The sequence below is a fragment of the Melanotaenia boesemani genome, chromosome 22 (assembly GCF_017639745.1).
Source record: "Melanotaenia boesemani isolate fMelBoe1 chromosome 22, fMelBoe1.pri, whole genome shotgun sequence".
In the NCBI taxonomy this organism is placed as follows: Eukaryota; Metazoa; Chordata; class Actinopteri; order Atheriniformes; family Melanotaeniidae; genus Melanotaenia; species Melanotaenia boesemani.
In genome coordinates, this window is record NC_055703.1 from 11,015,032 (window position 1) to 11,032,638 (window position 17,607).

At 39.5% G+C, this 17,607-nt stretch overlaps 2 protein-coding genes across 2 annotated transcripts; one reads left to right on the forward strand and one right to left on the reverse strand.

Moving 5' to 3' along the window:
- Window positions 1-8,743: 8,743 nt before the first annotated feature.
- On the reverse strand, window positions 8,744-9,607 carry rps29 (ribosomal protein S29). The gene is given in 4 exon segments (XM_041976285.1): window positions 8,744-8,851; window positions 8,963-9,062; window positions 9,496-9,568; window positions 9,571-9,607. Coding segments are annotated over 4 exon segments (219 nt in total). The 3' UTR covers window positions 8,744-8,842.
- A 1,016-nt stretch (window positions 9,608-10,623) lies between these two features.
- On the forward strand, window positions 10,624-15,639 carry mgat2 (alpha-1,6-mannosyl-glycoprotein 2-beta-N-acetylglucosaminyltransferase). Its single transcript, XM_041976284.1, has 2 exons — window positions 10,624-10,793; window positions 13,842-15,639. The coding sequence occupies exon 2, from the start codon at window positions 14,091-14,093 to the stop codon at window positions 15,498-15,500; it is 1,410 nt and encodes a 469-aa protein (XP_041832218.1). The 5' UTR covers window positions 10,624-10,793; window positions 13,842-14,090; the 3' UTR covers window positions 15,501-15,639.
- The last annotated feature ends 1,968 nt before the right edge of the window (window positions 15,640-17,607 follow it).

Sequence of the window (17,607 nt, forward strand, 5' to 3'; positions counted from 1 at the left end):
GCAAAGATCAGGGCTATTTATGTGAATAATGTGTTCACTTTGATTTTTTGTTTTTCCTTTTTCATGTTGGTTGGTGAAAGCTGCTCTCCCGCTGCGCCTGCCCTACTCTTGCTTCACTTTTCTGCTCTGTTAGTACTCTCCACTTCAGTGGCATGGCACGTTCAATTAGACACAGCCCAAGCTGACAGCCTGATCAAGATTGCTTGAAAGCATTCTGCTTTTCTCTTTTTGAGCTCCTCTCAAGGGAACAGCTCAACACCTCCTGTCACCTCATCATCCGTCGGCTGCTCCATGCCTCAACTGTGGGGCAACACTGCCCCCACAGGTGAGTTTAAGCCTTGCGGCATCTTGTGACTGCATGGTTGAGAACAGACTTTGATTTACTGACTTCACAAATTGGCAAATCATGCATGATGTGTGTGCCAACCACCTATTTTTCTTTTAATTTGTCATATCTAGAAAGTAACATATTTCTATCTTCTGGCTCTTTTCTGGTTTATTTGCTGAACTTGCAGGAATGTTAAAATGCTTTCTGTCAGTTTTATGTTGCACAATACAGCCAGTCACACTTCATGAGTCGATACACTGCTCTCTAGTCTGTTAATGGTATAGGTGTGCACTCACCACAGGGAGAGCTAATTGGGATGCACATCCTCTCTTGTTTGACCTTTTCTCTAACTTGTATTACAGCTGCATAATTTAAGTGCTCTTAGTTATTTTCCCATGACTGATTTTCTGTCTCATTGCATTGCATTTAAGAAGCCAGCACTGTTTCAGTCTCATCCTGGGAGATGTTACTGTTAAGTATCTTTTCACATTTGTACCAACCTGAAATTACATGGTCCTGGCTACATCTCCTTGACAATATTCAAGTTTCTTCGTTTTTTATGTGCCTGTTTTCTTTTCTCTGTATTTGTGAAGCATGTGTCTGGCCTTGGCACTCCAATCTTCTCTTGATCTACAATCAGCCTGAACACTTTTCCACCACAAAAGCCCTGTATATCTACCCTGGTTTCTCATCCACTCCTCGCCAGGTGGTTGTGTAAACCCATTTGGTCGTACATGATCCACACAGTGTTATGTTGTTCAAGTCTCTTTTTTTCCCCTCTCTGAACTTTCTTGGGTTTGCTCGTCTGTTCAGCTCCACGCCCAGATGGTCTCAGCCTCTCCCCCTCCCAGCTGAAGCTAACTACAAGCCGTGCTCCTTCTGCCTCACCTCAAACTCATCTTAACCACAATTTAGCTGCAGAACTATAACAGCATTTGTCCTTTTACACCAAATTCCACTCCATTTTTTTTTTTTTTCCCTGACGATACCATATGTCTCAAAACTGAAAACACAAACAGGTGAAAATTCTCACATATTTTGTGACATTCATGCTACGTTTGTCGCCCATTCAGTGGTTACCGCATGGCATCTTGTTAAACTGTTGCCAGCAGGAGCCAGCAGGGCTTTTTATAGCCTTTGGAGTTTAACAGCATTTCATTCAATGGGCTGTACTCATCAGCTTCTATCTAAGGGATTCCTTTGTCCATATCTGAAACCTGAAAACAAAAGTGAAAAATATCATTTCAGAAGGTTCAGCCTTTTACAGATGGCACCATGTGGATTTTGCACCCCTGTAGATTCACACTATAACACTACTGTTATTGATCTTTTTTTCTAGCAGATAGAAACTAAAACAGCAGCTCTGTTTACATAAAAGCCAGCCAGCTAAAATGCAGAAAGACCCCTGGGTTTTCTCACCTAAATTGGTAAATGAGCCACCATTAGTTATATTAACGATCCTGTTGTGATGTGCCAGCCACATGGGGAAACGTTTCTCCTTTTGCAATGAGTCTGTCATACAGTGCTTTATTATTTCATATAAGAGAGCAAGTGAGTCAACCATTTCCCTGTCACTGTGATGGGAAAATATCCTTCTTTTGTCTGTTTGGGTTTATAGATATTGTTCTCTGCTAAGGTGAAAAAAGAACTGAGTCAACAAAACATTGTGTAATAATTAGAAATGATGCTTGTACTATAGCTTGCAGGTTCCAAATGAGCATGAACTAAACATGCCTTTACTTCTGCTTTCTTTATTTTTTAACCCTTAAACTTTGTTTTTTTTTTCTTCTTCTTCTTCTTCTTCTGGAAGCTACACTTTAAACTATATGTATACATATTTGATTTTGAGCATTCTTTTTCTTAATAGAAGAATTGCCTCTTGCTCTAACAATCGAAAGCAGGTAAACCCAGAGGAATGTTTCCATGCCAACAGTGTGCTGTAACATTTTCAATTCTTTTCTTTTCTCCATAATCCATTACAAGGAGGGGAGACCTCTGCGTTGTACCTGGCAGTCAGTCAGAGCAGCGCTGAGACTTTGGGTCCTAAGCCGTCACACAGCAGCTCCCTTCTGATTTGTTCGGACTCATGTTTTAGTCAGTTTGCACACAATAATACTTTTATATACATGTACTAGCTTGACTTGCACACATGGGTGCTCTTAGAGTCTTACAAAGCCACAAAAAATCAATTTATCCACCGTGTACCACCGCTGCACCATACGTGTCACTTGGGGATAACAAAATGGAAGTGCACATCTTCCTGCTGCTGTCACCAAACTGTCTGCAGCATAAAATCCTCAAAGTGCAGCTGTAACACACAAGCTTTCACTGGCAGCAGAAATGCAGCACCCTCATTGTGTCACTAAAGCAAGAAGGAGTAAGAAAATATGTTTTAACTGTCATCTTTTTCCCAAAAATGACAATGATACTTAACAAGAAGTATAAAACTGATGATTTGGATTTAAAGCAAAAAAGGGGGGAGACGGGGAAGGTTTGAAAAATGATGCAATCCTGCGTTTTGGAGAGCAAAACCCACTTTTGATGTTTTGATTTTGAGCATTCTTTTTCCTAATATTTTATTTGAATATATATATTTTATCTGCTGTCGGTGGTTCTCCAAACTTTATGGAAATGCAAAACAAATTTGCTTGAGTGCCCTTTTAACAACACTCCCAGCAGGAGGTTGCTGTTTACAACAAATAGGCTCTAACAAACCAACTGTAAAAGTGGAATTAATTGGAAAAGCGGCACTGCATTAAAAACAGACACAATTCTGCAGGAGAACTTGGGGAAATCATTTTTCGTAAACAAAGTTGTAAAAACTCTACTGTTATCAGTTAAACAAGGATTAGATCATTTGCAGGTTATTTTCATCTCCCTGTATTTACATTTTGCACAATGACAACCTCTTTGGAATCAGGATTAGACAAAAGGTAGCAACGAAAGTTTAAAGCTTACACATATTTATATATGAACATGCTCAGGCTGAGGATTTCTGAGCTGATTTATGGACTGTTTGGCTCCTGTCATGCAGCCAAACTCACTGAAGAACATAAAATCATTCAAAAACTTCAAATTACTTTCATGACTTCTCCAATGACCCTCGCTCAACATAACTGACACACATACACACATATGGACACGCACAGAAAATAATATAGCTTATTGGAAAACATCACAATAAAGTCAAGTCAGTGAATTTTCTGTAGCACATTTAAAAACAACAGCTTTGACCAAACTGCTGTACAAAAGATGCACACAAATCCAGATAGTTGCAGAAAATAGTTTAAGATGCAATAAAAACAAATCTAGAAAATAATTTTAGTCATTAAAATAAGAAGCTAAAGGTTTTATCCTTACAGAAATTATAATAAGCTTTAATACTACATTCTGCAGTCCCGACCTGCCTGCAATACATGAGGTCACCAAATTTGTGACAAAGACTATTCCCCCTTCTGTACACCGTAATAAATGTTAGCAACAAAAACTAACACGTGAACCTCTTAACCACTTTATATCCTCAATGCTAGAAGATCTTTTTAAGTGTTGTCCGAGGGAATGGCAACATCACAAAGTGGTTAAAGCTTTAACCAACTCTCTGCTCATGTGTTGCTGGCCTGGGTTCATATTGTCTGCAATGAAAAAAGGTCAAAGTAGATTACTGTAGTTTTTCTTTTTTACATACTCTATCATACTTCCCCAACTTTTGCTTACTTATGCTAGTATCTCAGCTTAATTTTAATGTCTCTACTGTTCTGAGGTAGTGACAGCAGAAACTCATAACAAGCAGAGACTTGCTGTGTTACATAAAAGGCAGACAAAGAAAGTCTTTTTTTAGGAGGCTCAGTTAAGATTAATTACTTTCCACCATGTCCTGTCAATCGGTCGTCTTGACAGCGCAGCAGAACAAGCTCTTTAATGCAGCGGTGAAACAATTGCAGCTTAGATGAACATCAAAGACAAGACCTTCCACCTCCACAGTGATGCAACATGAAGCACTGGTGTGTTCAGCTCCGTGTGCACAAACAGCCCAGCTTCTTATAGATGCACATAAAAAGTAAGTTCCTAACAACGCACTCTCCTGGATGCACATGCTGGCACTAATAAAATACACTGCTCAAAAAAATAAAGGGAACACTTAAACAACACAATGTAACTCCAAGTCAGTCACACTTCTGTGAAATCAAACTGTCCACTTAGGAAGCAACACTGGAAGCAAATGGAAAAGACAACAGGTGGAAATTATAGGCAATTAGCAAGACACCCTCAATAAAGGAGTGGTTCTGCTGATGTTTTGGTCACTTTTGAATGCTGGCGGTGCTTTCACTCTAGTGGTAGCATGAGACTGAGTCTACAACCTACACAAGTGGCTCAGGTAGGCAGCTCATCCAGGGGGGCACATCAGTGTGAGCTGTGGCAAAAAGGTTTGCTGTGTCTGTCAGCGTAGTGCCCAGAGCATGGAGGCGCTACCAGGAGACAGGTCAGTACATCAAGAGATGTGGAGGAGGTTGTAGGAGGGCAACAACCCAGCAGCAGGACCGCTACCTCTACCTTTGTGCAAGGAGGAACAGGAGGACTGCCGGAGCCCTGCAAAATTATCTCCAGCAGGCCATAAATGTGCATATGTCTGCTCAAACGGTCAGAAACAGACTCCATGAGGGTGGTATGAGAGCCTGACGTCCACAGGTGGGGGTTGTGCTTACAGCCCAATACCGTGGATTACGTTTGGCATTTGCCAGAGAACACCAAGATTGGCAAATTCACCACTGGCACCCTGTGCTCTTCACAGATGAAAGCAGGTTCACACTGAGCACGTGACAGACGTGACAAGTCTGGAGACGCTGTGGAGAACGTTCTGCTGCCTGCGACATCCTCCAGCATAACTAGTTTGGCAGTGGGTCAGTAATGGTGTGGAGTGGCATTTCTTTGGGGGGGCCGCACAGCCCTCCATGTTCTCGCCAGAGGTAGCCTGACTGCCATTAAGTTACCGAGATGAGATCCTCAGACCCCTTGTGAGACCATATGCTGGTGCGGTTGGCCCTTGGTTCTTCCTAATGCAAGACAATGCAAGACCTCATGTGGCTCGAGTGTGTCAGCAGTTCCTGCAAGACGAAGGCATTGATGCTATGGACTGGCTCCAAATCCCAACCTCCATGGGTTAATAAATTTGATTTCCATTAATAATTCTTGTGTGATTTTGTCGTCAGCACATTCAACTATGTAAAGAACAAAGTGTTTAATAAGAATATTTCATTCAATCAGATCTAGGATGTGTTATTTTAGTGTTCCCTTTATTTTATTGAGCAGTGTACATTAGTACAGATTCAGGTCCCCATTAACAGGTTAAACTCACTGCTTTACACATTAGGTCTAGTTTTATGTCTTTTGATGGGATGACGCCCATATATTTATTTTGAATGAGTAAGTTGTATATATTTTTTTTTATTTACTGGCATTTATTTGTTAGTTGTGGCACCCTTGTTAGAGTGGCTACAAAGTGATTTGACCAAAGCAAAGGTTACATGAAATCCTAAATAGTCTGAGTTCTTTTGAGGGGACTTTTAATTTTCCCTTAAAGTCTCCAGTTCTGAAATTTTTGAGGATATTGGTCAAAAGATTGGAATGACCAAGAGAAACACCTTCGGCCTGCACCCTTTAAGCATTAAGAGATGTAAATCAAAGTATTGATGCAGAAGCTGTGCAATTTTCATCTTCATTTTTTCATAGCATTTTATTGAACATATTCTTTTGTATCAGCACGATACTGCCTGGTGTTTGATTTGCCTTGTGTCTGCTGGATCTATCAGACATCAACACAGATATTTTATTTAACATTAAAGTCAGACTATACAGATTAGCGATTAAAATAAAAATGAACTATTGTCCAAATTACTTTCTATGTGCCTTTACAATGCTTGACTTCTGAGCGTGCAGCAATGCTGCCATCTAGTGCCTAACACATTTTTTTAAAGGGACAAAAGGAAACTAATTACATCAATAAATTCAAGCCAAGATCTATATATGGAGCTGCATGGAAACCTGCCTGACTGAGGCTTGTTCAATATTCAAATTAATAATAAGTCTTTATTTGTATAGCACTTTTTAAAAACAAGGTTTACAAAGTGCTGAACAGCACACAGTAAAGTAAGGTAATAAAATCAACAATGAAAAGATATATGCACGAGTACATTTTGAAAATAAAGCAAATAAAAATGTTATAAAAAAGCCAGTCGATAAAAGTGTGTTTTAAGAAGTGACTTAAAAGATGAAACTGATGGTGCCAGTCTTATCTCCTCAGGCAGGTCGTTTCAGAGTCGAGGGGCTCGAAATAAAAAAGCCCGGTCACCTCTGGTCTTGAGTTTGGACCCAGGCACAAATAAAAGGGACCTGCCTGAGGATCTAAGGCTGCGGGAAGGCTCGTGTCAGTAAATCTGTAATGTAGCCGGGTGCCAGACCTAAACGAGCTTTAAAAGTAATCAGTAAAACTTTAAAATCAATTCTAAAACGTACAGGAAGCCAGTGCAGTGAGGCTAAAACAGGTGTAATATGTTGTCTTCTGCTAAAACCAGTGAGAAGCCGAGCTGCTGCATTTTGAACAAGTTGGAGGCAAGATAGGGATTTAATGTCAAGACCAGATAGGAGGGAGTTGCAGTAGTCGAGTCTGGAGGAAAATTAGTGCATTGATAACTTTTTCTAAATCAGGCCGGGAGAGGACAGGTTTGATTTTACTGATGGTGCGGAGGTGAAGGAAACAGGACTGGATGACTTTTTTGATGTGAAGATGAAAATTAAGATTGGAATCAAATATGGCACCCAGGTTTCTGGCAGACGGGGTGAATTTAGAAGAGAGAGGACCGAGACTCTTCAATATGGGCGATGGAGTGAGGAGGGTTGATTAAGATCATGTCAGATTTAGAACTGTTGAGTTGTAGAAAGTTTTGTGCCTTCCAACTGTTCACATCATTGAAACACTAACACAGCAGCTAGGCTTCCAGTGTCCTCTGGTCTCAGCGGGAGGTATATCTGTGTGTCATCCGCATAACAGTGGAAGGACACATTATGGCGGCTATAACGTGCCTAGGGGGAGCATATAAATAGAAAACAAAATGGGACCTAGAATAGAACCTTACGGTACACCACAAGCAATGGGGGCAGAGGACGTAAAGTTATCTATGGTGGCCGCAAAGGTTCTATCTAAAAGATAAGAGTAAAACCAATCAAGTGCAGTGTCTGTGATGCCAACCCAGGTTATAAGACGATCAATTAAAAAAGCGTGATCAATGTTATCAAATGCAGCACTCAAATCTAACAGAATTAAAATGATGCTCTCTCCTCTATCTGAGCCTAAAAGAAGGTCATTAGAGACTTTGAGGAGAGCTGTTTCAGTGCTGTGTAGTGCTTTTTAAACCAGACTGAAATTTCTCAAAGATATCATTTCCATTTATAAAACCTAAAATCTGATCAGAAACAACTTTCTCTAAAACTTTGGATAAAAAGGGAAGCTTTGAGATCGGTCTAAAGTTGTTAAAATCATCAATGCTTAAATTAGGCTTTTTTTTAAAAGAGGTTGGACCACAGCATGTTTAAAACAAGGAGGGACAACACCTTCTGACAAGGACAGGTTAATGATGGATAAAATGCTGGGCCCAACTGTGCTAAAAACGTCTTTGAGGAATTTGGTGGGTATGACATCAAGACTGCATGTGGTTGTTTTCATGTGAGATAAAACATCAGCTAAAGAGGAGAGAGATAAAGGAGTAGAATTAGTAAAACAATTAAAACACTTGGGAAATTCTCTTCTCTTTAAACACCTAAGTCACAGGGGACTGCACAATTTGTCACACTATAGGGGACCCATCTGAATCCATTAACTTTGAGTAGGACCAATATCTCAGCACATCACTGTCCTTGAATGTGACAGGCATGTTATTTCATGTGAAGGCATGCTGACTTGAAAATTAGTCCACTGCTCTTAACTGCAGTGTTCCATTATGACGTACAGCTCAGATTTATCCCCAACAGAGGGTTTAAACTACTTAAATAATCCTAATAAAGTTAATGTTTTTAAATGTTTTGTGCAACTACATAACTTGCAACAGCTCGCTCAGTTTTATCCTGGTATTAGAAAACTAAATAGTTAACTTTGCACTACAGATCATAATCCAAATACACTACTGTCGGTATTCCTATTTAAGTGCACATATTTAATAATCTTTAGGCAAATAATGTTTTTTAATACATCTGGACTGTAGAGCTGAGTAGTCTTTATAAGCAGGTTCTGGAGCTCATACAAATTTTAGAAAATCCAACTAACTTGAAACATCAGTGTAGAAAAAAAGTTATAACTTCTGTTTTTTATATATAAAAACATTTTGAGAAATTCAACTTTAAAACTTTGAATAACCACACAGCTCATTTTAACTGGACAAAGAAAAACATTTATTTATTTGCAATGCCGAATTATCCCATCTTGACCAGCCTTCCAATGATCCTTTAACTCATCCAATGAGACGTCTAATCCAGCTGCACAAAACAGAGACAGAAGCATTAACTGGGGTGAGAAGATAAACAGCATCCACTGCCTATGTAGTGGATGTAAGCAAATAAATTAAATGTATTTTAAGTTCTACTCACCTTAACAAAGCCAATGTCTTTCGCGTACTGCCTGAAGCACTGTCGGCACATGTTGAGACCGTATTTACGGATCAATCCATGACGGTTTGAGCACACTCGGCTGAAATAAAACAAAACATGCCGATTAACAAGCCAATTCTCTTGTTAAAACGAGCCCGTGGAAACAGGCAATGCGATACAGGAAATTACAGTTAGCCTATTAGCATTTGGTTCTATTTGACCAGGACTTCTGTTAAACCCCAAATCATGGAGGATGACACAGACCTACTGCATGAGTTTATACTATTTTGTCTTTTGCAATAGGTGTCATATTCATTAAAAACAAGTAATTATTCCATAATCACTGACTGGCTAACCATACAAAGCCATTAAGAACCGACTCGCATCATATGCCGCCATATTAGTGCAGGATAAGCGCCCATGTGGTGTTGATTTTATCACTTTTTTTCTATCTCAGATATGACACAAACTTCCTAAAAATTGCTCCTTTGTGAGCATTAATCGATAAGCGATAAATCAAGGACAGGACTAACCAGGAGCGGGATCCCTGTCCGAATTTTCTAGGGTGACTCCAATAGAGCTGTTGATGGCCCATCTTGTCTCTTTTCGCTCGAGTGTCGGAAAGGAAGAACGACGGCTGCGCATGTGCGAATGAGGCCTGCAGGTACTCTATTTCCGGTTAGGGATTTGTTAAGTAGCGCCCACTGCTGGCCAAAGTACGGCAGAACATCATGCAGTTGCGACGAGTCAATCAAGAGTGAATCAAGACTTTAAACCAAGGATTGTAATGGAAAATATTTATATGTTTGGTTACCTTATTTAACCTTTAACCTTACCTTAGACTATCTATGTTGGGTCATCTAGGATAAGGATTTTTTTCAGGTGAAAATAAATATAAACATGTAAGTAATGACAGACTTGTTGATAAAGTACCTACAACATAGTTCTGATACTATTTTTTGCATTCTTGTTATTAGACAATTAAGAAAACTGAATGTGGGTAAAAAATAATCCCTGAAAAGCCATAATTTTACGGAGAAATCTCTGCATGGATGTATCTGTAATTATTCTCAGTTGTTTTTTGTTTTTTTTGTTGTTTGTTTGTTTGTTTTTTTGTTTTTGTTTTTGTTTTAGTTTTTTTTTGTTGTTGTTGTTTTGTTTTGTTTTGTTTTTTGTTTTTTGTTTTTTGTCATTCTAAAAAAATGTGTGTGGGCTCTATTGTCACTTTTTAAAATGATGAAAAAAATTAATTATTTTCCATTTTTTTGTTGTCTTATTCCCGCTTCTTCTTTCTTATTATTACCATTATTTGTATGTTTGCATTTGTTCGTTCATCCAATTAAAGGTAACCTGTGCTCAATGCGACAGAGATTATTTTTAATCCCTGTGACGTTGCTATTGAGTTTCATTAAACAAGACATAATAATAATAATAATAATAATAATAATAATAATAATAATAATATATTTGCAATGTTTGAAATATGCTCTGAAAACAGTTTCAACTAAATACGATTTTATTTTCACGTTTTAGTGAACTTGATAAATTAGAGTTTAATTTTTTAAACCTAAGACCAACTTAAAAAACTGTGCAGTAGCTCTGAGATCCCAGATATTTAAGGTATGTACAGACTGCGTATAAGGGTGCCCCCCGCTGGACCAGTGCATTGTGGGACAGTGGCAGGCGGTGGTTCTGGCTCCTTATTTGTGATTTTGTACAGCTAGCCGTCATTTGCGTTTCCATGCAGCTGGCTGGAAGGTATGGAGGAGAATGGGACACCACCGTTGTAATGTCTCTCCGTGAAAGAACCTCCGGACTGCTTTGGTTTTAGGTGAGCGGTGTAAATATTGTTATTGTGTTTCGTCTTGAACGCTGTTGCTGTGGAAGAGGTTGGGTCTAGACTGGCTGCTTGGAAGTTGCTAGCTGAAGCAGTTGCTAACGCGCTGCTAGCATCTTGCTGTCAAAAAGGACCGAACCCGAAAACCCGTCAGTGTATTATTATTGAATTTTTATGTTGCTTTGAAAGCACTTTATGTAAGTGTGCGAAAATATGATAACGGTATGTCGTAATAACGTCGACCGAAGCTGTGGCTGGCATGGTACGTGTTGACAGGCAGCCAATGTCCAGCTGAGGAGAGAAAAACTAACGGGTTGCAGGCTGCGTTACCCGCAGAGAAAGATGATTAGCTCAAACGTAGATGGAGTTATGCGATTTAGCTAATTGCAAAATACATACTGGGATAAAAACTGCTAATTTGGCACGATGCAAGTGTGTGGAAACTATTCGGTTCAGGCTACCAACAGAATGACAGGTACTCTGTAAAGGTGTTGGGCATCTTTGTGTCAAACTGCTGTGGTGTTAATGAGGCATCCCTTCATATTCTTTTAGTTATTGGCAGTTATAGATTGTTTTCACAAACAGTGTTAGCACAGGTATCATAGACCAGTCTCGTATCATTTTGAAGACAGTCAGCTGAGTTTTGGTCTTAAAGGGAAGCTTCACGACCGGCTGAAGACAGATTGTAGGAATCCTGAGAGAACACTAATTTAATAACAAATGAAATATGGTGGTTTGCTAAACAGATCTGGGCAGAAAGAGCCGATCAATATTGATAACGTAGTTAAAGACCAAATGTAATACAGGAGAAAACAGTCAGACTTTTAGCTTAATTCAATAATGATATAATCAAATATGGAGTTTTCAAACCAGTGGCCAGCATTATTTTCCTAAAGTCAACCTTACTACCTGTGCAACACTACAGCATAGACGTTTTGGCCATTCAAAGTAAACCAGAGCTATGATCAAAAAATAAACCTCCAAGAAAGGATAATAAACCGAGAGAACCAGATTTTCTTTTCAAGAATCTAGGAGAAATTTCCACTGTTCTCCTGTGGCTTTCAGCTCATGTCTATTTATATAATCTCAGATAGTCTTAGTGGTGTTGACACTATATTAAACTATCTCAAGGATAAAGCTGGGTCATGACAATGGAGACAATGGAGAACTGGCAAAAATAAAGATTTTTGATCCAGACTTTTTGTTCTGATGGACTGGATTGTAAAGGGGCAGTGGTGAGATCCCCTAGTTTACATGTTAGAGTGTGGCAGGACGCTGAACCCGATGTTGCCCCCATGGGTTTCAGAATTTTGACCGGCTTTTGGATTAAAGTGTTTAGTGAGTAGCCCCCTTAATGCAACATTTCCATTGTAATCAGTATTAGTTTAGTTTAGCAATCTCTTCCTGTCTACAGTAGTCTGTAGATGTCAGCCTATTCCTGAAGTTTTGCTTCTTTAGTGTGATTTTAAAAATGTAAAACAAAGAAAAAGAAACATCAATCCTGAAAGAAAAGCCAGAGAGCAGCTGTGTGAAGTTAATGGGGCTGCAGTTAGTAATTTGTGCTTTTTTCCCACTGCTTTCCGTTAATGTGGTGCCAACTGAACATGTCAGTATCATGTGTGAGTCACCCACATGCTGTTTTTCCATTACATTTTACAAAAGGAATATGGCTAGGTCAGGTCTAGTAAATATAAATAAATCACTTTCAACTCAACACACGTCTGAACTGCTGCAGTTACATGAACAGAGAGGCACACGCAGAAAGGGAGAACTCATCTGAAACATGAGCTGTTGTTCGGAGGATCATAAAATGCATAAATATCAGAAAGGTCAAAACTCAGCTCCTCTTGGGTTTTACCTGCGATAAGTGAGTTGTACTTTCACATCATCTGAAAGAAACAAGCATAAACAGCTTAAAATCTTTGGGATTTGACGTAGCCTATCTCATGTCTGAAAGGGTCTTTGAGCGTGCTTCCAGAAAAAAATAGGAACTTTAAAATTAATAACTGCATATATTTATTTTATTTAATTTGGCTTTCTGACGTTTTTTAATCCACTCCATCAACCCAAAAATTCACTCTGCAGCACTTTATCTGGTGGATTATTTATTGTTCATTAAATCTGGTCAACTTGAAACAGTTTTGAGGAGATAAAAAAAAACACCTAATTTTGTTCATGGATCGTAAAATCCATCCATCCATTTACATAAATATGGATTTTCTTTTGTTTGTTTCATTAAGATAAGAAGAGTTATGTACAGAAGGCTAAATTGGAAATTTATCCTGGGTTTAAATTACATGAGTTTTGTATCCTGGACAGTAATGAGAAGCTTTAGAGAAGAAGATTCCTAATTCCCACACATTCACAGTTGAGATTTCATAATAACCGTGCATTAATCTACAAAGTAAGCTTATCTCAGGTCTATCTGCACTGATCTCATGAAGAAAAAACCATCTGGACGAGATGCTTTCTGGTAGGGGTTGTTTGTTTATGCTGCAACAAGAACTAGAGGTGTAATTTTGACTGGAGGTTTTAATGCTGGTCAGCTGTTCTTCACTTACCTGACCTACAGAGGCGAGAATATTTCATCTTATCCAGATTTTAACTCCTCAATATCAAACATGTTTGATAACTTAACAAGTTGTGAGTAGGGTATTGATAGTGTCTCTTTTCGTGACTCCTGCTAGTTGTTTTATACTACTAGTTGAATTTTAGACCAATCGGATACCTTCCTGATGGCACCGAGGGAAGGAGATCAATCCAAACATTTTAGCATTTTTACTCAGTTTTTTACTGTGTTTGTGAATAAAAAGATAATTTCTGATCTTTAGAAACAGTATAGTTGTGTGTGATGTGACACAGTTCACTGTTAAACATTAGTTTCATACATTATTTTGTGCACATTTGCAATATTCTGATGGTCTAGATATTTTTTAAAATGTTACTATTAAAAATTCTGACACTGTTTTTAACTATATTGCACAGACTTTACTACCATGGTGGACTCAGCTAATTTAGTTTTCTGGTCTATTTTTCATCCAGGTGGCTAATCCACTGCCTCCCAGCAACCATCATGCCTTATGGAATATTCATGGGCCACCAATGACATTCCAGCGGGATCAATGTTTACAACAGCACTTATTTTTTGCCAACAATTAGCCTCCTAATAACTTCTTTTTTTAAATCAGATTTTCCCCCTGTGCACAACACTACAGGTTTATTTAATTTTTTTTATTTTGAGTTTTTCTACGGAAGTCTTCTCTCCTTTTTGCAAGAGGCTGATCATCTATCATGAGATTCAGAATTTACAAGAGGAAGGTGGTGATACTGACTCTGGTGGTTGTCGTCTGTGGCCTTGCTTTCTGGAGCAGCGGAAGGCAGAGAAAGAACGAAAGTGCATCGTTCCCCAAGGAGGTGGAGGTATTGAGGAGGAGCAGCAGCATAAGCAGCAGCAGCAGTAGCATCAACAATCATATCCAGGTGCAAGCTACACCTGCAGTTACCCGAGCACCTGTTCCACCACCTATTATTATACAAGCAAATGACACACACCAAGAACAAGCGAAGGAGAAAGCCAAAATGACTAAGCCAGAGGTAGATAACTCCACTTTAGTTTATCGTGGCATTGTCTTCCAACTCAACTTTGACCAGACAATAAGAAATGAAGAAAAGTTTAAGACAGTACGACAGAAGAATGATCTGGTCGTGTTGGTCCAGGTCCATAACCGACCTGACTACCTGAAGCTGTTGGTGGATAGTTTGCGAAAGGCTAGAGGAGTAGAGAACATATTGCTGATATTCAGCCATGACTACTGGTCCCCAGAGATAAATAAAGTGGTGGCCTCTATTGACTTCTGTCAAGTCCTTCAGATTTTCTTCCCCTTCAGCATCCAGCTGTATCCCCAAGAATTCCCTGGAAATGACCCCAGGGACTGTCCCAGAGACATTCCAAAAAAAGACGCCTTAAAATTGGGATGCATCAATGCAGAGTACCCCGACTCTTTCGGCCACTACCGGGAGGCCAAGTTCTCCCAGACGAAGCACCACTGGTGGTGGAAGCTGCACTTTGTGTGGGACAGAGTCCGAGCACTCAAAGACCACAAGGGTCTTGTTCTGCTGATAGAGGAGGACCACTACTTGTCTCCAGACTTTATCCATCTCTTAAAGCTGATGACAGTTCTCAGGAGGGAGCAGTGCACCGACTGCGACATCCTTTCACTGGGGAGCTACAGCCACATCAGCTACTCCAGCAAAGCAAATAAGGTGGAGGTAAAAGCCTGGAAGTCCACAGAGCACAACATGGGGATGGCTCTGAGCAGAGAGACATACCAGAAACTCATCCAATGCACTGACACGTTCTGCACTTACGATGACTACAACTGGGACTGGTCCTTGCAACACCTGACAGTGTCCTGCCTGCCGTCCTATTGGAAGGTCATGGTGAGCGAAGCGCCGCGGATTTTCCACGCAGGAGACTGCGGCATGCACCACAAGAAAGCTTCTTGCATGCCTGTCAGTCAGAAAACAAAGATCGAAAACATCCTGCAGAGCAGTGGAAACCAGCTGTTCCCAAAAAGCCTCCTGATCACGAAGAGACTGCCAGCCAACGGGGCCGGAGGGGTGGCCCCACATGTGAAAAACGGGGGCTGGGGAGATATCAGGGACCACGAACTTTGCAAGAGTTATATTCGATTACAGTGACCTTAATTGCTAATATTATATAATATTGTCTCTTTTGCATCCTATATTAAAAAAAACTAAATCTTTATGGACTATTCTTCATATGCCTGTTTTATTGGACTGTTTTCTTGGATTGTTTCAAATAAAGACGAATGTTGGATTTTTGGCCTCTTTAAGACATATGTGACATTATTTAACATGTTTCCTGTAATTCAGAGTGGCTTGGAAGTAGGTTGGTAAATAGATGGTAAATGAGGAAATCCAGCTATGTGTTCATCAGGGTGGTCACAAGATCCAGTGGACAGTCCCACTGCACACATGATTAACCTGAGGATATTAATGGCACATAAATTTGCTGAGATTAGACAAAGCTTATTAAAATACCTTGTTCCATTTTAAATAATCTCCCACTTGGCTTTAATAGGTTTCCAGAAATGACCAAAATACTACAGAAAGAATGTAACTGCATGATTGGATGCACAGATGAACTAATATTTTTCATCTAGTTGCCTTGTAACAGAGAAAGCACTGCAGCCTGCAGGGCATAGTTTCCTTTCTATGGCAGTGCGTCACTGTCCTCAGTTTAGTATAACATGGAAAATAAAGCCATAGCATCTCTGCAGCATCTATTTTTTTTTACTGAAAAATAAGCAATACAGCTAGTCAAGATCCCTCGAGAGTGAAACTACTTTCTTATTTCTGCTGTTGCTATTAAAGATGTATTTACATTTTAAGTTCTTCAACCACGACTGCGTATCGATGGTTTCCACTCAGGTCAAAGCTCAATTGATTTTCATCCCTCCTCTCAGTTCTGTGCAATGTTATGTTCTGCCCTCTATTGAAAATCTAGAAAAAGTTCTCATTGAAATAGGCCTTCCACACAATTCACATGCTGCGCATCCTTTTGAGTACTTTGCTGGTGGGCTTCCAGAGACACCGCATTTAATGTGAGGCGTACATCCTCTGCATTGTTCTTTAAGAAAAACGTGTTAAAGTGTAACCATAATGGAGCCTAAGAAAGGTTCCCCACAGACCAAGAAGTCTCTGCAGGGTAAGAAGCCCCAGTTAATTTCTTAAGTGTGAACTTTTAATTCCTAATGCGGTGCTGCTGTGCTGAGGTCATGTGACTGGCACATTGTGCAGCTGCTCTCCTGGTGGAGGCTCAGTAATTGGGCCTGCTCCTCAAGGGAAAAGCTGGCTTAGAATAGAAAAGGGAATAGAGGAGATGCTATGTTGCTCCTACTTGGTCAGTAATAGTTAACTGATGTTAGAGCCTTAAAAACTCTAATGACCTATAGTCTAAGCTTTGAGAAAATCACAGAGATATTTATTCTTATGAAAAGAGTATTGTAGAAGCTAAATGTGTGTACAGTATCACTATAACCCTCTCAGGCATAACCTGGACTTCGAAGAAAAACTATAGGCTAAAAATCCACTGCAGGTCTGCAACAAAGTAATTTAAAGAAACCTTCTATGACAGATAATAAAGCCTCTGTGTCATTTTGCAACCTCATATGCACTCATTACTTTTTTTTCCATCCATTATCTTTAACTATAAAGCTTTTGCAATTCCTGCAGTGCAGCTCATTCTTTATCGAGCTCAGAGGCTTTATTAATCATTCATAGCTGCTGCACTCGTTGCTACGTAAACAAAACTTTGGGTCAATATGTGGTAGTACAAGGATGAGAGTTTCAACATTGTGGGATGATGAAAGCAGCAGTGGGATTCTTTCTCACTTTATTGAATTCCCATTAAGCAGGGCCTATTTCCCTGAAGATACAAGAGGGATGCATCTTTCTTTGCCTGACTTAATTGCTATTCAAGCCCCCTGTTCAATCAAATAGTGGCACATATTTTTTTTTTTTTTTTTTTTTTATTACAAGACATCTCACTGAGCGCCTCTCTTGATTAATGCCTACTCTTCATGGATGGGAGAAGCCTAATCAGTCAGTCAGAGTAGTTGAGTGACACCCTGACAGGCTGATCTGGCCAATCCAGCCTGTAAATCACACTTCCAAACACCTTTCCTCAGCCTGATGCCACAGGCAGAAGGTTTAACAAGGATGAGTGATTCATAAATTATAGAGTGATTTTATTCATTTAAGAATATGAAATATAAAGAGTATA